At 44.0% G+C, this 24,367-nt stretch overlaps 1 protein-coding gene across 24 annotated transcripts in view; it reads left to right on the forward strand.

Moving 5' to 3' along the window:
* The window catches only part of LOC140491556 (RNA-binding protein Musashi homolog 2), a 573,466-nt gene extending 549,337 nt beyond the window's left edge, over positions 1-24,129 (forward strand). For 23 of the 24 annotated variants that reach the window (XM_072589909.1, XM_072589920.1, XM_072589911.1 and 20 more), the window contains 2 exons: positions 3,725-3,807; positions 13,119-24,129. In XM_072589909.1, coding sequence (XP_072446010.1) covers positions 3,725-3,766 — 42 coding nt within the window. In that variant the 3' untranslated portion in view covers positions 3,767-3,807; positions 13,119-24,129. The remainder of the gene's footprint in view (positions 1-3,724; positions 3,808-13,118) is intronic. The other variant, XM_072589910.1, reaches the window with a different exon arrangement.
* Positions 24,130-24,367: the final 238 nt, after the last annotated feature.

The following is a 24,367-nucleotide window of genomic DNA, read 5'->3' on the forward strand; positions in this document are numbered from 1 at the left end:
CTCAAGTTGTAGTTGCAGAGGGGGACATTGGGATTTTTCTGATGTAATTAAAAATGCAGGAATAATCACAATCCTCGATCCCCAATCTGAAAAGAGTATGTTTATGTCGTGGGCCAAATCCCCTGTAATATTTCATCAACACAATTTGGAAAGTTTGAATTGGCAAGAGACAGAAATGCTTTTGTTGCATTTTCCTTAAGGCTAGTTTAATGAATGGTCTGATACTGTGTGCAGCATGTCTGGCTGGAAGATTGCCTTAATGATGATCCTAGTGGGCAGTGTTTGCGTTGGTCTGTGGAGGCTGCGATGTTTAGCCTTCATCCAGAAATGGTTCCTGTCCCTTCCCTTGTATGGTCTTTCTTCTCTACCCTTTCAGTGGCCTATCTGCCCCTACAGTGTCTCGTGCTGGGTATGGTTTGACCGAGGGTGGAGGACCGGGGAGAGGCACCAATGTCCAGTAGCTGGTATTGTCCCAGCCTTTTTTGATGTCGTGTGCACATCTGTTTTACAGCAGGATCAAATGATGAGGGAGTCAAGGTCCTGTCTGATTTTCATTTCTCTGACTCTGGGGCACTGATCACCACCTCCAAGCTCCTTCCTCTCCGTGCTTCCCCTCACACACAAACTGAGACCTCTGAATTCAGACTCCTGAACTTCCCATTTTGTGTCTCCACACTCCTGTTGAACTCGGAACCATTTCAGCTTTTCAGTCAACCTAAGACAGTATCCCACAGTTCCCCCCCTCCCCTTGGTGGGCCCCGGTGATGACCTCTTTTCCCACCCAACTAAAACAGTTTGAAACATCTTGCCGGAAAAATCTGGCAAGCAGTTCTGCCAAGTCTTGAGCTACCCTGCTCTACATTGAGCCCATGGCTGTCTCAGCAGCCAGTAGCTACTGTCATTTCTCACACAAATAGACAACGAAGTCTACTCAAGAGTCTCATTCATGCACAGTCATCATACCATTAGCTAACCTCTCTGATCCCATCCCTCAACAAAATTATCCTTCGAATAAAGCTGCAATTCAGAATGAGTCTCCCTGAGGTTTATGAGGAAGTAGTCTGACCTGGAACTGTCAGCTCATGATGTGAATGCTGATATTTCTTTCCTAAATGTTTTCATTGCAAATGTGAACAGAGGACTTGGCAGCAGCAGTAAACCACACAGCCCCAGCTGATCACCCTGCCTTTCATGACTGATCTTATGTCCTCACACATCTTCCCTTCCCTATCCTTATGCCCTTTAATTGAACATCTAATTTGGCTTTGAACATAGTCAAAAGAGTGAAAATCCCTGAGGCACGCAATCTCAAAGATTCCTCGTGAAGAAATTTCTCCTCATTTTTGGTTCCATTTCTAAATTCACCAGTGAAGGGAAACAGCCCTTTTCAATGGCTACCCTATCAAGGTCTTTAAGTGTGGCGCACCTTCCAATGAGACCACCCTCTGTGCATCTTGACTCTGGAGAACGTAGAACCATTCGATTGAATTTTGATCCAGCCAATATAGACCAATGAAATGAAATGCTGTAGCTTTGGAGTTGAAACTTGCCTTTTAACTGTTATGTGTTTGCGTCAAGATGCTGTGCTGAAATATTAGATGTGTTGGCATGAACCCATATTAATCCTGAAGAGAGGCTGTCAGTCCTAGCAAGATAACTCATTGCCAAACTCCAGCGTATCTCAACTGGGCTCTCACTCTGTGGTGACCCCGAAGATATGCGATGGTACATCGGTTTATGACAGAGAGTCTGAAATTCCTCTGCCCACTTTTCCAAGAGGACCTTCGGCCCATTCATTTTGCCAGCATTGAAAGCTGTGCGGGAGGAATGGAGTGACATTTGATGTCTGCTCATTTCCCAGCTGCATCCTATCAGGATCAGTGCTTTGTAAATGGTGTGGCCACCTCCTGGGGCTGGGGAACAGCAACTGCTGTTTCCCAATCCCCTCCCCTATCCCTTGCCACAGATTGACTCAGGCCAGTGTCCTCCCCTCTGCCCCGTCCCATCTCATCCCCATCATGAGTTAAACCACCAGAATCTTTCTGAGATTTTCTGAATCCACGCTGGGCTGCCAGATTTAACACTGAGCTTCCTGGAGGAGGGGGATTCCTGCTGTTTGCTGGGTTTGCCAGCTTAGCAGTGGGGCTGGGCACCAGACTCTGCTTTCTGTTCCGTGCAGGGGCATTGTGCATATGTTCACAGGGAGGGCAGAGATAGACCTAAGAGCTCCTTTGGTTGAAGTGGCCTATATTGGCTGCCTCTGAAGAATGGACCTTTTGCCCAAATATTGGAGGGTTTTTGACACCCAACAGCAATGTAAGATCCTAGTCACTAGGGTGGGACATAGGGCATGATGGAGTCAGTGTACGGCAGAAAGACTAGTCAGCCTTGTCCTTCAGTACTGAACTCAGCAAGCCCAGAGTTCATTAATCACCACCCGACGTCTCCCCCCACTAACCAGGCCAAAAGGTGATGGTTTTAAAGGGATACATTTACCAGGACAAGTTGGTCCATTCTATAACCCCACAACTGAGAATACAAATTGGGAAAACAGATCAGGGTAGACTGGGGATTGACAGCCTCTCCAAACTGTGATGCAATGAAGAACTGGTCAATTCGAATACAATATGTTCCTGGTCCAGATCCCGATATTCCATGTTTCCAATATACATGTGAGCTTCAAAACATGAGTTGTGTGTAATATGATTTGTTGCTTCCATTACTCTTGAAACAGAGATTCAGGTCCTTAAAATTGCAGGTCCCTAATATACAGTGATACAGGTCTCTAATATACAAAGGTTCAGGTCCCTAATGTACAGATGTTCAGGTCCTTAATATACAAAGGTTCAGGTCTCTCATATTCGGAGGTGTATGTCCCTAATATACAGGGGTTTGGGTCCCTAATGCTCAGATGTTCAGGTCTCCAGTGTACAGAGATACAAGTCTCTAAAACACAGATGTTCACATCCCTAATATAAAGGTCTCTTTGCACAGAGGTATACCTCCTTAGTACTGGGATGTCATAGGAACAGAATGTAGAAACTATACTCTATACTCTTTCCTTATAGAAAGAGTAGCAAGTTATGGCACGAAGAGCCACTGATCCCAATAACAAAGATGCTGATCGTTATGGATGTATTATAGTGAGAACGCAACACTTAAATTGATATCTATTTCTAATTTAATGTTGCTATTGTTAACTACTTGGATTATTGTGAGAAATTGTCTGAAAAAATTGATTTACATACCTGCCTCCCTTTAGATCACAGAGTATCTGTGACTGAAGAGGCCAAATGTATTACATCTGTTGCATTACATGATGAGTTGGTGTAGAGTTCAACTTAAAATAACATCTTTCCCAAATAGTAAGCAAAGAGTTGAATGGGTTGGAGGAAGATGGTTCAAATGACGGGGATAATATGGATGCTGACAAACTGGGCCATTGAAACTTCCCAACCCACATTGATCCTTCGAGCTTTTTGAGAGTTTCCCTCATTCCCCTCAGACTTTGCTGGCTTATTTCTGGCTATTCAGTCAGGGAGGAAGATGATTCTGAGAAGCCACCACTTAATTGACCCAATTCAAGGTCACTTCCTGTAGCGAAATCATCACTTTTGGTGTTTGCAAGTTTTTTCTTGGTTAAAGAAAGTAAAGAGAAAGAGACATGTTTCCTTGTTTGCATTTGTATCAAGCACTGACAGACGTAATAACTGTACAATTTTAGGGACCCTTGATCGCGACGGCATTCACAAATGGATACCATTGAAAGCAAACAGGTGGTTGGTTGGTTACCATCTCAGGTTTGAGGTATTGCATATTATTTCTCTATATGTAATATATTCCATCCCATTTCCCCTCCTTTGCTTTTCCCAAGGTAGCTAATCCATCAACACACACCCCCCACATTTCCATCCTTCCTTGTAACCCTTATTTACCTAATTACTGCTTTTCTACTGTGACACAACTGAGGGCAGAATGCAGCAAGGGCCTTGGTTAGTGATAGGTTAGTGATAGGATCCCTGTGCTCTCTGTCTCCTCTCTCTCTCTCTCTCTCTTTCTATCTGGGTGTGGATAGCGCCTGGGCAATAGATATTTCCTCTTTGGGAAAGGACAGCAATGCTTGCATTGACGTAGCACATTGCGAACCTCCCAACAGAGGCAATGGAGAGGCACCGTTGAAGTGTAGTCACCGATGGATTACAGGAAATAAGAGAGCCAATTTGCACAAAGCAAGCTTGCTCAGGCAGCAGTGGGGCTGAACCTTTGAGGGAGAGATGTTGGCCTGGCACAACGTTTTCTGCAGTTGGCGAGCGATTTATTTACATACGGCCCCTTAAAATTTTGTTTTTGCACAGCCACACACGCATGAGACAGACTTGTGCACAGGTAGTGTGGCACCCTTTGGCCAGGACAATATGGAGACTGAGAATGGTCCGTTTGGCATCCTTGGCACCCATTGAGAAGTCCACAGCTCTATACTTACTGTCCAATTTGGCGCATATCACCTTGACTAGCAAACAACGACGAACTGATGTGTGATAATTCGATTCCATCTCGGGCAACTGTCTGTGTGGAGTTTGCACATTCTTCCCGTGTCTGGTGGGTTTCCTCTGGGTGCTCCAGTTTCCTCCCACAATCCAAAGATGTGCAGGTTAGGCAGGTTGACCATGCTAAGTTGTCCCATAGTGTCCAGGGATGTGCAGGTTAGGCAGATTGGCCATACTAAATTACTCCATAGTGTCCAGGGATGTGCAGGCTAAGTGGATTAGCTTATCCATGGGAAATGCAGGGTTACAGGATAGGATAGGGGTTGGGTCTGGGTGGGATGCTTTTTGGAGGGGCAGTGTGGACTCGATGGGCCTGCTTCTATGAGTAAACGAAATCATAGTGATTGAACATTGAGGGAGGAGACACTACTGACGTTCAAAATCCCTTGATACTGTATTAAAGAAGCGATCTCAGCAGCAACACCACCAGGAACAGCTCATATATAAAGGTAAAGTAACTATAGTCTTACCAGGCCCAGGGCTGCTCTCTCATTAGAGAGGGATGACTGGTGGTTGTTTAACCGGAGCAGCAGCAGGTACCAGGTGAGGGGACAACCCATCATGGTAACCTCAACTGGTGCAGGAATTGAACCCACACTGTTAGCATCACTGATCAGCCTTCCAGCCAACTGAGCTAGCTGCCCCCAAGAGCTTATAACTGATGTCGTACCTCACTCCAGGTCAAGATCACTTGTCTCTGATTGGCTGAAAGCAAAACACTGCGGACTCTGGAAATCTGAAACAAACACAGAGAGTGCTGGAAAAACTCAGCAGGTCTGGCAGCATCCGTGCAGAGAGAGCCATTGTCAGACTTGAAATGTTAACTGTGCTTCTCTCTTCACATGTGCTGCCAGACCTGCTGAGTTTCTCCAGCACCTTTCTGTTTTCATTGCTCTCTGCTTTTCCTTTCTCTCATTTCGATGACTGACATAAACATCATTTATTTTTAATGCAAGGACCTGTTTTGTGTCCGGGTCTATGTATTGAAGGTGTTGGAAGTTGCTTAGTTGTACGGGTGAACACACACTATGTTGTCCTAAAACACAGGCATCAAAAAAGCCCTTGAATTTTATCCATGCTTTCTTTTGATGATGGGGAGATGGTCCCAAGGTCAAAGGACATTGAGAAGGTCAAAAGGTCATTGTCAAGGTTCAAAGATATCTTCCATACAGACTATAAAAAGGGAAGAAATTTCCACCACCATCCATCTTCAATGCTCTGTAGGCACACTCCTGCTTAGGGGAGGCAATGGTCTAGTGGTATCATTGCTAGATTAGTAATCCAGAAACTCAGCTGGTGCTCTGGGGGATTTGAGTTTGAATCCTGCCAGGACTGATGGAATTTTAATTTAATTTAAAAAGAAATCTGGAATTACGATTTGGCTGATGACCACGAAACGATTGTTGGAATAACCCATCTGGTTCATTACTGCCTTTAGAGAAGGAAATCCCCCATCCTTACCTGGTCTGGCCTACGTGTGACTCCAGACCCACAACAACATAGTCGACTTTCAACTGCCCTCTGAAATGGCCGAGCGAGCCACTCAGTTGTATCAATTGCTACTAAGTCTCAAAGAAATGCAACTGGACAGACCATCTGGCATTGACCTAGACACCAGAAAAAACTACGGCAGAAATAGCCTCGTCAACCCTGCAAAGTCTTCCTTACTAACATTCGGGGGCTAGTCAAGATTAGAGTAGTGCTGGAAAAGCACAACAGGTCAGGCAGCATCCGAGGAGCAGGAAAATTGACGTTTCGGGTATAAGCCCTTCATCAGGAATTCCTGAAATGTCGACTTTCCTGCTCCTCGGATGTTGCCTGACCTGCTGTGCTTTTCCAGCACCACTTTAATCTTGCTTCTAATCTCCAGCATCTGCAGAACCCACTTTCACCTATTTGGAGGGTTATGCCGAAATTGGGAGAGCTGTCTCACAGAGCAGTCAAGCAACAGCCTGACATAGTCATACTTACGGAAGCATACCTTACAGACACTAACCCAGACCATACCATCACCAAACCTGGATATGTCCTGTCCCACCGGCAGGACAGACCCAGCAGAGGTGGCGGCATAGTGGGATACAGCCGGGAGGGAGTTGCCCTGGGATTCTTCAACATTGGCTCCAGACTCCATAAAGTCTTGTGGCTTCAGGTTAAACATGGGCAAGGAAACCTCCTGCTGATTATCACATACCGCCCTCCCTCGGCTGATGTATCAGTACTCCTCCATGTTGAACAACACTTGGAGGAAGCACTGAGGGTGACAAGGGCTCAGTACCTACTCTGGGTGGGGGGATTTCAGTGTCCACCATCAAGTGTGGCTCGGCAGCAGGACTACTGATCAAGCTGGTCAGGTCCTAAAGGACCTAGCTGCAAGACCGAATCTGTGGCAGGTGGTGAGGGAACTAACATGAGGGAAAAATATACTCAACCTCATCCTTACCAATCTGTCAGCTGCATATGCATCTGTCCATGATACTATTGGTGAGAGTGACCACTGCACAGTCCTTGTGAAGACAAAGTCCCATCTTCACATTGAGAATAACCTCCATCGTGTTGTGTGGCACTATCTCTGTGCTAAATGGGACAGATCTTGAACAGAAATGGCAACTCAAGGCTGGTCATCCATGAAGCGCTGTGGGCCATTAACAGCAGCAGAATTCTACGCAATACAATCTATAGATCTCATGGCCCAGCATATCCCCCATTCACCCATTACATCAAGCCAGGGCATCAGCCCTGGTTCAATGGAGAGTGCAGGAGGGTGTGCCAGGAGCAGCACCAGGCATACCTGATAATGAGATGTTAACCAGCAAAACTGGAAACAGTGGGTATCAGAGGGCAAACTTTCCATTAGTTGGAGTCATACCTGGCACAGATGGTCGTGGTTGTTGGAGGTCAGTTATCCCCACTCCAGGAAATCTCAGCAGGAGTTCCTCAGGGTAGTGTCCTCGGCTCAACCATCTTCAGCTGCTTCATCAATGACCTTCCCTCCATCATAAGGTCCCAAGTGGGGATGTTCACTGATGATTGCACAATGTTCATCACCATTCACAACTCCTCAGAGGCAAGAACAGTCCATTTCCAAACCAAGTAAAAACCTGTGCAACATCCAGGCTTGGGCTGACAAGTGACAAGTAACATTTGCGCCACACAAATGCCAGGGTATGACTATCACCAACAAGAGACAAACTAACCACCGTCCCTTGACATTCAATGGTGTTACTATCACTGAATCTCCCAGTATCAACATCTTTGGGGTTACCATTGACCAGAAACTCAACTGGACTCACCACGAAACACAGTGGCCTAAGAGCAGGTCAGGGGCTAGGAATACAGCGGCAAACAATTTGTCTCCTACTCCCCAAAGCCTGTCCATCATCGACAAGGCACAAAAACTGTGAAGGAATAGTCCCCACTTCCCTGGATGGGTGCAGCCCCAACAACACTCAATAAGCTTGACACCATCCAGGACAAAGCAGCCCACTTGATTGATATTACATCCTCAAGCATCCACTCCCTCCACCACCGACAGTCAGTCGCAACAGTGTGTATTATCTAGGGAAGATGCACTGCAGAAATTCACCAAAGATCTTTTGACATTACCTTCCAAACCTATGACCACTTCCACCTGGAAGGACAAGGACAGCAGATACATGGGAAAGCCACCATCTGCAAGTTCCCCTGCAAGCCACCCACTATCCTGACTTAGAAATATATAAGTGTTCCTTCACTGTGACTGGGTCAATATCCTGGAATTCCCTCCCTAAGGGCATTGTGGGTCAACCCACAGCAGGTGGATTGCAGCAGTTCAAGATGGCAGCTCACCCCCACCTTCTCAAGGGTAACTAGGGACGGGCAATAAATGCTGGCCCAGCCGGCGATGCCCCCATCCCATGAATAAATTTTTTAAAATTTCCCGACTCAGGAAGGAAGTCTGTTATCCTTACCAGGTCAATCGTTGATTTCCAAAAGAAATCGGAGGAGCGTTTCAAAGTAACATTGGGATGTAAGGGTGAAGTGGGGGTATGGGACTGACTGGATTGCTATACAAAGAGCCATCGAGGGCTGAATGGTTCCTTCTGTGTGATAATGACTCTAAGTAGCAGCATATTCGAGCCAAAGTCTTTGACTTGTGGGACTGGGCATTATTGGTGTAAGACATGGATCAGGCTCCAAAGGACCAGTGAGGGTGTAAACAATGTGGAAAAATACTGGTGAGCAGGAGATGGTTTCCCATACTGGCTGTACATTTTTAGAGTGGATCTTCCAGAGACTCCATTCGCTATTGCACTCTTGGAAAATCAAATAGTTGGGAATCAATCGATGGAAAGCCAAGCTCAGGCCATAAAATTCCTAAACTCCCAATTTATGAAAGTCCTGTATTTGCAACTGATTCAGATAAAGTTGTTCTAATCCTACCATATCATAGGGCTGCTCTCTTTGTTCAGATGGGTGATGGTCACTAGGCCTCAGGCAAGGGGTGAAGTTGAATCCTCATGGTAACCCGAGCTAGTGTGGGAATTGAACCTGTGCTGTTGGTGTTATTCTGTGCTATAAGCAAGCCATCCAGCTAACTCAACTAACCAGCCCCAATTAATAGAGCGCACAGAATTCAGCAAGGTGATGCCTGCCCCATCTTTTAGACTTTGCAAAATGCTGAAATAATATGAGGAAATTGTCCCGCGCTGCTGATCCAGACTGAATTCTCACCTCATTGTAACAATAAGCAACCAATTTCTCCTTCTCTATATTGCATTATCTATGGAATAACGAGCAACCGTGTGTTTTCACAGCCCGAGAATGGAATCGTCTCACAGAAGCCGACATGTCTTTGGAATCCACTCAATTCCTATCCTATTCTGTCATATCCCCTGTTAATGCATTGGCTTTTCTGCCAGTGTCCTGGCTATTAATATCAGACCCATTTGGCTCCTCCTCCTTCCGACCTGGCCTAGTGTTTCTTTGTTTTATTCACTTACAGGATGTGCGCATCTTTGGCCAAACCAGCATTTCTGGCCCATCCTAAAACACAGCAAGCTTTATTCCCTAATGCGCATTAGTGAACCAGATGGGTCTGTATGACAATTGACAATGGTTACATGGCTATCCTTAGATTTTTGATTCCAGATATTTATTGAATTCAAATTCCACCGTCTGCCGTGATAAGATTCGAACCCAGGTCTCCAGAAGATTTCTAGATTAACCAACTAGCGACAATACCACTAAGTCCTCACCTCCGCATTTGCACGGCACCGGGGCTCAGTGCTGTCCAGCAGTGAACACTCTAGCTCTGAGCACACCACATGACTATCCAAAACAGAAAATGCTAGGCATCACAGCAGGTCAGGCAGCATCCATGGAGAGAGAGAGCGAGCCAATCAGGTGAAGAAGCCATCTAGACTTGAAATGTTAGCTGTGACTTCCAGCATTTCTTTCTTTTCAGTACAGATTCAGCATCCTCAGTAATTTGACGCTATGCTACTGTCAATGGCCAGCCTTTGATCAGAGAGGCATCCTTCAGTTTCCCAGCTCGGTCTGTGCTCATGCCTGTGTTCTAACTTGACCAGGTGCATGCCCTTCTGGCTTGCCAGTTAAGATGCTTGCTTTGCTTTTACTGTGTGGTTGTGCAGCCCTAGTCCAAGTCTCATAAAAGCTCACAGATCAGTCCAAGTCGAGCTTCTGGTTGCCATGGTGAATTTCTGTACCTCCCACACTGTACCTTCTGTACCACAGGCTGAGGTGGACTAAGTTTTGTCTTCCACTTGGTTTAATTTCCCAGATTGAGGCCCGTTTCTCCATTCCAAAGAGCCACACTTGCCTCCTCCTACGAAACACATTGGTGAAGAAAATCCAAATTCATGGCCGACATTGATCATGCAGTCCAGTCTTTGCCATCCCGGGTAACCATGTTCTGGGATTCCCAGAGTGCTAGTGGCGGAGGCTGCGATATGGAAGGTTGCCCCAAAACTTTTCTGGCCCAACTGAACCCTGGCCCCAACTGAACCCTGGCCCCAACTGAACCCTGGCCCCAACTGAACCCAGGCCCCAACTGAACCCAGGCCCCACTAAACTCAGGCCCCAACTGAACCCAGGCCCCAACTGAACCCAGGCCCCAACTGAACCCAGGCCCCACTAAACTCAGGCCCCACTAAACTCAGGCCCCAACTGAACCCAGGCCCCAACTGAACCCAGGCCCCAACTGAACCCAGGCCCCAGTTTTGCCAGCTGAATGCAGGACCGTTGCCCTGAATTTGAAGCTGCAACCCCCTACTGAGAAATGCTTAACGTTTACATTTCTGGGTGACAGGAGCTGCAAAGAAAGGCTAATCTACTTCTCAATCAGAGGGACTCCGACTGTACTGTATTTAACAGGAGACCAATGAAAGATTGAAATGCTGCACCGTCAAAATATAACAAGGATCTTGCAATAATGCCAGGAGTTAAGGGCATATAAGAACAAAGAAAAGTACAGCACCGAAGGAAGACCATTTGGCCTATCGGAGCTGTACTTCTCCTTAGAAAGTACTCCCCAATTAAACACGTTCACGTTCCTTAATTTAGTCAAGCTGTCTATCAAATTATTTAAAATGACTCTGTCACAATAAGGGACAGAAGTATTAGACCAAAGCAATATATTCACACACTGATGTTACACAATGTCAACACAGGATCAAAATATGTGGGGGAAGGAACAATTGGCTACATATCAAACTGAAATTCCCTTCATTTATACTGGATTTGTGTAAAACAGTTACACATGCAACTTATCAGGAAGACATGCAGAATAGAAAATAATTAATACTGTTACATTATTTGTATAATGAAAGCACAATACTCAGTATATTAATTGTATTCCAAACTTTGGCTCACCACTCACTCTTCATCCAGATTGTCTGCAGATAAAAATTCTAGACAGATAAACTGCCAAAGGGAAATGGGGTGTTACATCAAGTCAACAAACAGGATTTGTGAAGGGGAGGAAAATGTGATTGGGGGGGTGGGGTTGGGGGGTGTGAGTTGCAGAAGTTCCTATCCATGCTCACCCACACAGGGAAGGAGGTAATGTTGTGGCTTCGTCGCTGGACTAATAATGCAGCAATCCCAGATTAATGTTCAGTGGAGTCATGGGTTCAAATCACATGGTGGCAGATGGTGAAATTTGAATTCAATTTTGAAAATTCTGGAATTAAAAGTTGTCTTAATGGTGACCATGTAATAATTGTTACAAAAAAACCCAAATTGGTTCACTAATGCCCTTCAGGGAAAGAAATCAGCCATCCTTACCTGGTCGGGTCTACAGTGATGCCCCTATGAACAAATGCTTAAGCAAACCCACTATAGGTCTCAGTCACACAGTTGGGGAGAAGGTAGGTAGCTGCAATAAGATTTTCAACCCTTCCACCCCATCATCAAGAGCAAGTAGGAAATCACATGTCAGGCCTGGACCATGCTGGTGAGCTGATTAATCTGGTCCCTGACAGATGGTAGTGCCTAATGTTATGGAGGGTAGGTAGAAAGGCACAGAACAGCAGAGGAGATTTACAAGTAAGGAATCGTCATGACACTACATTACCAGTGGGGGAGCCGATGAGGCAATGCTTTCGGCAACTCCAGGCCATTTTGAACTTGGATGTCTGTTTCCTCATGGTTAGAGATATTCATTGATCCCAAGGCGAGGGCAACAATGAGGGTAGACTATGAGGCACAGCTGGCAAGAATTGAGAAGTCAAACATCAGATCCATCGAGGGGCCTCTTGCAGTGCCTGGTAATGTCCCTATCCCTGGACCAAGTGACCCGTGTTCAAGTCCCACCTGCTCCAGAGATGTGTAATAACATTTCTGAACAGGTTGGTTGGAAAAATCAAATCAGACTCTGGAGGGTTGGGGTTGTCGTGGCGCAGTGTAGTGTCTCTCCTTCTTTGCTAGAAGGCCTGGATTCAAGTCACGGCACAGTGGCTCAGTGGTTAGCACTGCTGCCTCACAGCACCAGGGACCATGGTTCAATTCCAGCCTTGGGTGACTGTCTGTGTGGGGTTTGCACATTCTCCCTGTGTCTGCGTGGGTTTCCTCCCACAGTCCAAAGACATGCAGGTCAGGTGAATTGGCCATGCTAAGTTGCCCATAGTGTGAGGTGCATTAGTCAGAGAGAAATGGATTTGCATGGATAACTCTTCGGGGGGTCGGTGTGGACTTGTTGGGCCGAAGGGCCTGTTGCCACACTGTAGGGGAATCTAATTTAAAGTCCTGCCTACTCCAGAGGTGTATAATAATATCCTTAAAGAGGCTGATTAGAAAATATCTTAGACCCACTGAGTGTATCTTGACTTGCTTTTTTACAGTATTCTTTCCCTCTCGGTTACTCATGTAGCTTTCTGTGCCAAATACAGTCTACCCCTTCTTCCCAAAGTCCCATATATCCTCCATTGCGTTTAGTTTCCTTGTCTCGTGTAGTGTCGTGTCTAGTTCCTGCTGTTGTTTAAGTAGCACGTCCTGTACTGTGAGTTAACATAATTCTGCTCTTCTCTTTCCCATCCTGTCCCCCTCTCCCTCACCTCACCCTTGCCCCCTCAGAGTTTATCAGGAGCACCTTGCGAGACCGGCCGAACTTTCTGACTGGTCCCATATTCAGGTGATGCCATTAAAGCGAAGAAGAAAACTTTTAACAAAATACTCACAAGCAGGCACTACATCATCACTGAGCAAAGAAAACTGGAGGTGGTAGTCTGTGGACTAATGGTGTTTTTTTTTAAATGAAAGAAATTAAATTGCATCATCTCAGTGATCTACTGTATTATAATAACCTTAAGATAAAAAGAATATGGCATTTTAAATGATTAATAATAGTCTTTTTAGTGTTTCTTGATTTATTTTGAAATTTATTTGAATCACAAATATTATTTTTTCCTGCTATTTGTGTTATGGCCTAGTTATGTAGTTCTTAGACTGTATATGATACATTAATCAGCAATGTAATCTCTTTAAACTTTGTGTGTGTGTGTGTGTGTGTGTCATTTTGACTGGGAAAGAGCCCTGTTTTCCGTTCACAAGAGCCTCCCCCCCCCCCCCCCGTCCCAGATTTTACAAATTCTGAAGACTTGTAAGTGTTTAAGGAGGGGTGGTGATGGGAGGGAGGGGCTGGTGTTGGTGTTGGTGTTTGGAAGGGGAAAGGGGAGTAGTGCGGTGTGACTCAGCTAAAACAACAGAAACAGAAGTGAGGAATAAGACAGAAGGAGGTGTTGGGAGGGATGGAACTGGTGTCTCCTAATGGGGAGACTACTGCCTAAAGTCAGTGAAACAGGGCGACGGGGGAAAAGACTGTTTCTGTTATAAATGTTACTGTCTAAAAGGAGCGGAAAAGTAATGATCAGAAATAGATCTATTTTTTTGTCCTGCAATTGTATCTTGTTTAGCTCCACTTTTGGCAATAAGGTCAGGACTGTGAGATTTATTTTCCAAGTCCTTTTTCTATAAGTACTGTTTCCACGGGTTTGTGTTTAATTTTCTGGGTCGTCGTTTGAGGCGGTGATTATAGTATAAGGCGTTTATTTTTGTCGTTGAAGTTTGTGAACTCTCAAATACTGTAAATAACTATTCCAAGTGGCTGCACATATTCTATTCGGAGAGAGAGAGAGAGAGAGACTGAGAAAGAGTGAGGGGTACAAATGTTTTGGGTTTTTTTTTAACTATGCTTATGGTGCTGCTCAGGGATAGTGGCACATTTGGTGAAATACAGAATCTGTAAGTTAGAGGGAAGTTGGAAATGCTATCACGCCTGATTACCTGGGCGGCACTGTAATAATTCTAAGTGTAACACTGTTTAGCTTGCTCTGTAGAAAGCTCCTGACGGAATTACTGACTGTACTCGCGTCATTACCAGTATGTGAATTTCTAGTCAGCTCCAGAAAAGCATCTTCAGTCTATGGTTGTCTCAATTATAAATACGTTTCTTATTTCACATCGAGAAATGGAAAAAAAAAGGTTTTTTTTCATTTCACGGACTGAAGAAATAATCCACGAACAAGTTTTAATTACTTGAATTGAGTTTTGTTTGTTAAAATGAACAGGCTAAGAGTTTCTGTCTCTCCAGCCTCGAAATTATAAGTGGCTAAATATTGTCACGTTTCAACCATTTGCTTTTCTCTCCTTAATCTGTTGTTAGGCAAGTACCCTGTCAGTCACTGTATTGCCTGAGTAGGGATGTACAGTAAGGCAGTACAAAAGCAGAAACTCACACGAGCCTATTATCCATTTTACTCTGTATTACTGAATTGAGAGCAAAAAGAAAGGTTCTTTTTCACGAATACCTCAGTGCTGTATTGGTTTCAGCATAGAAGCATTCTAAAGATTAATTTATTGTAGACTTAAAGATAATTAAAATAACATTTTTTAAAAATCGTTGCACTGTGATTGGTAGGGAGAAACTGACAATTCCTATTTGCACATGTTAATTATTTGGCATTTTTTTTATGGTCCTGGATCCCCTTAGACAGGGGGGAGATGTATGAAGGATAGTCTAATTTCTTTTTGTTACATTTGTCTTTTATTTTTAAATTAAATTGAGACAAGTAGGGCTCCAACAGCCAATAGATTGACATCTTGTTAGGTGGTGTGATGATGAAGTGGGAATGTTAGTTTATTGTGTTTTACTGTTAAGACAAAGCAACAAATCATCTGGGTTTTTTTGAAGAGAAATAGCAGTATTTCTTCAACATGTGAAATTTGGTACTCTAGACCCTTTGTTAATACACTGATTCATAGCTGCTGCGCTCCTGGATATTGTTTCCAGATAGGTTACAGAAGAGTTAGCAATTAACATACGGCCTGACTAGACACAGAAGCAGGTAACTATAGAGGCAGTCAAATATTATGTCATTAAAACAACAGTGAATCCTGTCAGGGTTGTTTTTAAAAGAGAAAAAAAAACACATTTGTTTTTACTCCCTGTTTTATTTTTGTCTGGTTTGTAAAAACGCTGGATGCGAAGAGATTTTTATAAGTGAGAAAAGATTTGATTGAGGCACGAAATTGAAATAATAACACACATTTTAAAGAAAGAAATTGTTCTTGAGAAAAACAAAAAAAACATAGTTCCCTAAGATCTGATTGTAATCAGGGAACATTTGTATTAATAAATAAATATATATATATTTTTGGGGGGTTTGTTGATAATTCTGAACTGTTTTTCCTAGTTTATTTTATTTTTCCCTCATTCCCTTTCACCTCACAGAGATACATTTCCACATCCCCTCCACCCCGCTTCATTGTTAGTCATTGATGTATTTTTGCTAGTGTATACAGTTGCTATTGTCCTGGAGTGCTGTCTTTGATGCTTAGCGTAGTGATTTTTAAGACAAAATAATTCTCTCGCCAATAATAAATCTTGAGTATTAGTTGTAGATGTATTGTAAGTTAAAAGAGGAGAAAAAAAGTTTTAAAAAAATTTTTTAAAGGAAAAAAAACATAAATACAAGTTATTAGATGTAGTTAAATGAGATCTAGGACCAGTAAGGATAGGATTTCCTGTATTTAATAACTAATAATTAAGAAAAAGGTAATTACTAACCATTATAATGTTGGGGCAATTCTGCTGATCTGACATGGTTTCAACTAACCAAAGCTTTCATGACATTTTAATGCTGATATATGGAAGGCATTAAGTGGATTCCCCACCCTTGTCTTTTTAAAGGGGTTGCCATACTACCTTAAACGCTAATGCTAGATATGCAAAACTGGGTTTTTATTATTTTTAAGAGGGACACAAGCTATAATTATGAAAATGATTTTATTAAGAAAAGAATCCATATTTTTTTAAAAGCTCAGATGAAATTGATAAAAAAAAGTGATTGTGTGATAAGTTTTAATGTTTATATACACATAAACCACAGTCCCAGTGGCCCACTGCACAGATATTTTTGACGAAATAAAATATGTTTTAATGTGTCTGCCTATATAGTAAGGTTCACTTTAGTTCTCACTTGTCTAGAGCGTTGGATTTGTTAAGGTTTTTTGTGACTGAATATTCCGTCACTTTAAGAAGAGTCCATACAATTTTTATTTTTTAATTTGGTCTTGTAGCTTGGACTTTAAGGTAGCATGGCTCTGTTTTGCTCAAATTTTATTTTTCATTGTACAACAGTTTACAGCTGATGAATGTTACACATCTTGCTTAGACTAGTTTCAATTCATTGGGCAAGTGTTGGTGATTTTTCTGACCTGAAAGCTGTTTGACTGAACTTGGTGCATTTAAAGCACTGCTGTTAGAACTTGAAGCTGAGGTGAGGAGCTCGGGGAGTTGGGTGGTGAATGGGGAGGGGGAAATGGGGCTGGCTCTGGGAATATGTTGGGGGAATCAGGGATGAGCCACAGTGACGGCTGCTGGTCCAACCTCCGCCCCAGGCTAGATGCGGTCAATTATGTGCCACCTGTCAGTTTGCCATTGCTCTGCAGTTCTCTTGATAGTTCTACATGGAGAATAGCTGCCCCATTTGGCAAGTGGCTGGGAGGGGAGAGAAAGGGAGAGGACCTAAGATCCACGTGACACCATGAAAGGTAGCCCAAGGCACTTGACTGGCCTCAGCAGCAAGAGTGACCACACGTGGGATATTGAAGGAAGATCCTGTACCGATTAATTTCAAGTACTCATGCCACCTTCTCCCTGGCAAATTGCTATGCTGTGCAGATAGGGGCTGTCAAGTTCTTTAGGATGTCCCAGGTCCACTAGGGATAGAATTCTTTCATTTCACCTCATTTCTGAATTTGAGACCTCGTGACACTTTGACCTCACCTCGACCTTACCAGTAAGAAATAGTAAAGACTCAAACAGGAAGGAAAGGGTTGGTCCTGCCCCCAATGCAGTGCTGAATCAGTCTGCCTCACACTGTATAAACTCCATGGTCAATCAGACCCGGAGGGGAACTTCACTAATGACTTACACATGGCAGAAATGAGCAATATTTGCACTTTCCAAATTGTGCTAAAACCCATTGACGTGTTTGGCCGTTGGCTCAATTATTTAATGTCTTTGGAATTAATTTGTTAGACCAGGATTTGCTTTAATGTGACAATTGCAGCCTCAGGCAAGAACCACCAGTGCTCAGCACTAATGCAAATTGACAGAGTCAACATCTTTTTCTTCTTTGCTTTTTGGGAATGCCAGGGGAGGTCAGGAACTAAGGTGGCTGTGATTTAGTTTTTGGGGATAGGCATGGGAGCATTGTTGAGAGGCTCCCTTGGATTTCAGTCACCGAGTAACTCAACGTAGATGGGATACTCCATCACGAAGAGATATAGACCAAAGCAAGGAGCTTCGGTCAATGTTTGATCACTCAGTGACACTGCCCTCTGGTCGTTAGGAATTTATTTCTGCATTAGTGGATCAGGCCTGAACTGCTGTGCTCTTCCAACACCACTAATCCAGAATCTGGTTTCCAGCATCTGCAGTCATTGTTTTTAACCTCGTTAGGAATTTAGTTCATTCTCAGTCCTGGCACTGAACTGTCTGCATGTGAGATGGCCAGAAACAGACAATCTCCAATTCCGACAGCAATTTGAAACAGAGAAGGATAGCTCTGACATGGTAGTTATTGCAGACGGAGAATGTTAATGGGATACTGCACTGCATGTCTGTTGTAGCTCTGCTGTCAGGAGCTCACAGCCCATTGTAACAACACTACTGCTGCTGTCAGTGCTGCAGATAATTACAGGATATGAGAACTTAGGGCACTTGTTAATTTTATCAATGGAAGATCATTCAGTTGGCTAGTTTAGTTTTACTTATCCAGTTAATGTTTGTAATTAGATATTGTTCATCTTCAGAGTGAAGACTGTTCACTGCCAGATTAAGGTGTTATTGGCATAGATATTACGGCAAGTAGAAAGTGGACAGTGACCACACCAGAATGGACAGTAGTGACACCAGTTGATAGCAAATAGACAGTGGTCACACCCTTTGGTGATGATTGGACAGTGACCACTCCCCTTGGTGATGAATGGACAGTGACCACTCCCCTTGGTGATGCGTGGACAATGGTCACTCCCCTTGGTGATGAATGGACAGTGACCACTCCCCTTGGTGATGAATGGACAATGGTCACTCCCCTTGGTGATGAATGGACAGTGACCACTCCCCTTGGTGATGCGTGGACAATGGCCACTCCCCTTGGTGATGCGTGGACAGTGACCACTCCCCTTGGTGATGAATGGACAGTGGTCACTCCCCTTGGTGATGAATGGACAGTGGTCACTCCCCTTGGTGATGAATGGACAATGGTCAAAGCAGTTGGTTGAGATGACAACACCAGGTCTTAGACTTGGGGTGTGACCAGTTTATTTTAGCAGCTTACTTACTGAAATTAACATTGCAAAACACTTTCTGGGACAGTTCTTAATTTATGACTCATCAGCCCAGTCTTCTCTATATGTGTCTCGGCACAAGATTGCAACCCATTTTACTGCTACACAATTCCTGCAGCAATTTATTTGGCAAACAGTTTCATGAAAGGGAGAGCTGTCAGTCCAGATATGATGATTTGATCCATGATTCCAGATAAACATAGGACAGCCCAGAATGTACACATAGTGTACAGTGCAATGTCTGTACAGACAGCGCTAAATATAAAACAGTTAGTCTCTGCCTCGGGTCCACTTTGGCTCTTGACTGACTCATGGATGGTTGGGCTGGGGAGGGAATTGAGATATTCCCATGCTGCTGTGCTTTCTTTCCTAGTTTGTTACTGGGAACCTCATTGCTACAAGTCAGTCAGAAGTCAAGAGTTGGTTTTTGAGGTGCGGTTTGAGTTGCTCGCCAATGCTGGCTTCAGAGACTGCCATCCCTTGCCATATCACTCTTCCATTGGTCTCACCTGAAATGGAGCGGGTGTAACAGGAAGGCTGACCCTGAAACATATGTGTTTTTGAGGCAAGATGGCATATTTGGGATCTGAGCAGAACACTATGAGAGCTGACTTCTTGATGCAGTGGGATGTCCATGTGGTTTCTCCAGTGGCACCAGATGGATCAGCAGCTGAACTGCTGGTTTCTTTTGTCCCGTGGATCTATTCCAGTTGCAGCTGTGCATACAAGACTCTGTGAGTCTTGGACTGATCACTGTCTCATTATTCGATCCCCAACACTTTTTCCCTCTTCAACAATCTGCCTACAAGTTGTGATTAAGAAGTTCTTTTTTAAATGGTCAATTGGTTTGAGAAATTGACCTGAAATGTACAAATATAAGTTGTTTGCAGAGGATTGATCGGAGATTGGAATCTGATTATGGCCCTGCTGATTATTGTGCTGCTGTCTGGTAAAGACGTCTTCACTCTATCTTTAGCTTCTCCTTCTCTTGTTGTTTACTTTGGAGACTGAATTGTAGACTATGTTGAGAAATACAGAGGTGCTTCAGTGTTCCAAAGTCCGTGCAATGTCTCAGTAAAGTCTGAAACGACCCAATAAACAGATGAGGTGGAAGAGAGACGTACAAAATTTGGTACAAAATAAGTTTTACTTCCAGCATGCCTTCTGCGTCCCCCCCCACCCCAAGGCTTTAGGATCACCACAATGAAGTCCAGACCCAGATTGAAATTTTCACTGGTATAGTCCCTCCCTCCATAGTTCAAGATTTCACCCCCCCCTCCCCCCCCCAGTCTTGATCCTCTAGTCCAGAGACTACCCCATCTCTTGCTTTATTTAGTGGGGATACTGGGCTGTTCCTCGTGTTCCCATTTCTGTACTTCTCACTGCATTGTTAAAAACTCAGAACAGTGCTGGTGTAGTGGTGAACCAGAGCTTTTTTTTTAACACTATCACTGTCATTGATTGAACCACCACCTCCAAGGCCAAGAGAAAGGCAACTGTGACCAAAAGGGAGCCATCTTTCTCATGTCATCCCCAAGTCCCTGGACAGAGACATAACCTTGAGCACAACAGCAGGAAATATCAAGCACACTTGCAGAAGGCAATGCTGGAAACTGGGCACCTGGTTGTATTTTTAGGTTCTATGTTCCTCACTATTGTAATGATGGTGCCTGTAAGGAGCAACACTCACACCCCAATCACTGCATCAGTACATTCACTCTTCCCATTTTTGAACTGCTTTTGGAAGAACCTGATTTTCTTTGTGGATATGTCACTCTGAACTACTACCAGCTTCCTGTCTCAAGCTGCATATGATTGTAGCATGTCAAGATGCTTCAGGTGTCCTGTTGAGAGATGGCTGGCACTCTGCCAGAATACCACAGCAATGCAGTGAGTGTACCAGTCTTCTGTTCGGCTACTGACCTGCACATGTTCCAGGGCTAGGGCATGATGGCCAATTGCAGGTCAAGGCAGCAGGCTATTGTTCAGCCTGACCACCTGCCCTTCTGCAGTGTCCCTGGAATGAAAGCATCTGGTGTCCACCAGTGCACTTCAAACCACCCGCCAGTGTGAGGCGCCAAGGGGGCCCAGATCATATCATTGAATCTGGAAGTTCTAATGAATTTTGATTATAAATTTCCTTTGAAGCTTCTTTGTGCTACAGTGGGGTAATAGTGGCTCCTTTCTAAAGGGCCACTTGATTGGTTCCAGGATCTAAGAAGAGGTAGAAATGAAGAGCAGTGATTTTGAATTCACTTTGGGCAACAGTTTTAGTTGGTTCTGCAAAAGAGCCTTTTAACATGCTCTGTCCCCTTGTTGGCAACCTCCATTTCAATAATTCGTACAACAGTCTTCATTGACTGTAAAGTGCTTTAGGCGGCCTTGAGATCACGAAAGGTGCTATATGAATGCAAGTCTTCCTTTCACACAGAGTGAGAAAAGCTCACTTTTGGCCTCTAGGTTCCATCTGCAGCATTCAGTGCAGGCAATTCCTTTGTGTGGATGCCTTTGATTTACTTTAATTCCTGGCTGTTCAGTTCAATTGTATTTGCCATTGCCCTTCAGCCTTATGCAGTCTCCCTCCATGTAAACTGTTCCCATTCTGCCCTGAAAACTAAGCAATGTAGCTGTCCACATGTGTAGGTCACGTTAAACTGTCTTGTCAGCACTTTTGGTGGTCAGTATGTCTTACCACTCGGTCAAAGCCTGAACATGCAAGGAAAGCCTTCCTCTTTTTAAAGTTCCATATTTCAGGCTCTGCACTGAATTGCTGCTAATTCAGACAAAGAGAAAGAATTTCAACGGAAAACATTTTAACCGATTTCCCACTTATGGTGATTTGAGCAATGCCCAAAATGGGTGAACAATGGATTCTGTCCAGGCAGTATCACAACCTCCAGAAGGATACCTCCTTGATGTGAAATTGTTTTCTGTTTCCAACATTAACTGGTATTAAGCAAACATCTTGATGAAGAGCTTTTGCCCGAAACATCGATTCTCCTGCTCCTCGGATGCTGCCTGACCTGCTGTGCTTTTCCAGCACCACACTCTCTACTCTGACCTCCAGCATCTGCAGTCCTCACTTTTGTCGGAAGCAAACATTGCCATTTCGTGCCAGTCCAGTACTGTCGTTCCAAAGAACTAGACTTGAGCCTCTCAAACCCATTTCTCTTGAGACAATTTATAACCCCACCAAAACCTTTTTTTTCTTGTTGGTGCAGAATTGATGGGTCGAAGGGCCTCCTGTGTATTGTAAAACTCTACAACTTTGGCCCTTTCAATCGTGGCAGTATGATTTCAGGTCCAAGAGGGACGGGCGTGGCTCATCTCACCCAAGTTGTGGTCCTTTAAGTCATATTCCACTGCCTTATGTTAAAATCTGGGTTGACTGCAATGCTGAGGGAAAGCTGCATTGTCAGCGGTGCTGTCTCTCAGACAAAATGTCTTACTGAGGCCCTGTTTGGCCACTTATTAATGATTCTTTGGCAATACTTTGAATCGGGTTTGCGGGAGAATTTTCCCCTGGTGTGCTGTCCTTTAACCAGCAGTACTGAAAGCAGCGATCCAGTTATTATCCCAGCGCTGTTTTAGGATCTTGCTGTGTTTCCATTAATAAGTGCATTCCTTACTTTACAGCAATAACTTCACTTAAAACACTTTATCATCTTTGGGCTGTGAGGTGGCAAATGTCTCCATAGAAATGCCAGTTCTCTCTTCGTGCAAAGTTACTTAACTTGATGCCGTTTCATGGACAATATTCTCAAAAAAGCTGTTAACAAATCGACACCAAGTACAATTACACAATGCTGCAAGCCAACATTTGTTCAGAGTGTATTGTGAAGACTGAATTGGCAGCGTAAGCAGCAACACTCAATGATAGGGAAAGGAGAGGGTTTCATTGTGACAAAATAAGACTCCTGCTAAAAGGGAATAATAAGCCAGACCTCAGAATGAAAGGTCCACTCAAGCTGTCTGTAAAACCAGTCACCTGCTGTGTGTTTCCACTGTCTTCTGCTTTGTCTCATTATTTGTGTTTAGATTTTTACTTCCTTGGCTGTTCTATCCCAGTTGCCTGGTCAGGCGCCAATGTCCATACTTCACATTAAGACCATGCAGCAAACCGTACTGCACTCCAGAAGAAAGCCTTGACCTGGAAAATACTTTGAGACATTGCAATATGATAGAGGAACATTTCTGTTTAGACAAGGAACTGTCTTATCGTGGGGCAGGTCTCCACACTCTGTCCACAGGCTGGCTGAGGAGTGATAACTGAGAGTTTGATGTTTACAGTTGATGAGGCTTGAGTTATTGCAAAAGCAGGGTCATTGACCGCTTTTCAACGGAGGTTAGACTTACGGAAACGTGGCACTCTTGGACATCCTGAGACCATGCAAGGCTCTATGTACACAGTCTTCCTTCCTCCATAGCTAAAGGGTTTTGAACCCCCCCCCCCCCCCCTCCCTGGAAGGTAAAAGATAAAACCCAGATAAAATATCCCTCAAGTATTGAGTTTCTTGCCATTGTTTTACCAAGTGAAGCTCCAGTCTTGGCACCTTCTCTTGTGATTAATGAGTCAGTCCTTGCCTTGAGAGAGGCATTTGCAAAAAGACCTTGTCCTTCCAACTGATGTGGGATCAAAGGGGTGGATGGGTGGCTGGGGATGATAATTGAGTGGTGGAAGACCGAAAGGCAGGATCCCTTTGCACATACCACATAGAGTCTTGTAAACTTTGGCCGCAGATCGGGGTTTGTAGTGTCACTGGTTTATGGTCCTCATATTAGGTCAAGATGGCTTCCTGGAATACATGCCTCAGCTCCATCTTAGCCTCCCAATCGATGGAGAAAAGCAATAGCATTAGATGAGTATGTGGGCAATGCAGTTGTTTGCAGAGAGGCGCTCCTGCAGGTGTTGGGGGTCACTGTGACTCACTCCTCCCTCCCCAGCTCTCACCTCACCATGAAAATCCAAACTGTCAACACTGTAAACACAACTAGTTTTAAAACAAAAAGCATCTTTCAGGTCCCTGTGTACGGCTTACTAAGCCCTGTTGTAAAATATGTGGATGGGGCTCTCTCACATCACAGATGTGGAAAGTATAATTTTATATTTGTATTTTCAAAATAAAAAAATGTTTGTGAAAGGTTTCCATCCTCTACTGTGGTCCAGAAATCAATGTGTTTGTCTGAGATAATAAAAAAAAGTTTCAAAAATAAATTGTTTTGAACGCTGTTTTTGTCGATGTGTTTTATATTAAACCTGAGAGGCAGTAGGAATATTGCCACATGGATCTGAATCTGACATTATAGAATGGCAGCACACCACACAGTGCTGGCTTCCCTGATAAAGACCGTTATATTATCGACAACGCCCAATATTGATGGACAGTATTGACACCACTGTACAATATTGATATGCCCTCAATAGACAATGCCTGATAGAGGCACTACCCAATGTTAACATGGACTAA

Source organism: Chiloscyllium punctatum, chromosome 19 (assembly GCF_047496795.1).
Source record: "Chiloscyllium punctatum isolate Juve2018m chromosome 19, sChiPun1.3, whole genome shotgun sequence".
Lineage (NCBI taxonomy): Eukaryota > Metazoa > Chordata > Chondrichthyes > Orectolobiformes > Hemiscylliidae > Chiloscyllium > Chiloscyllium punctatum.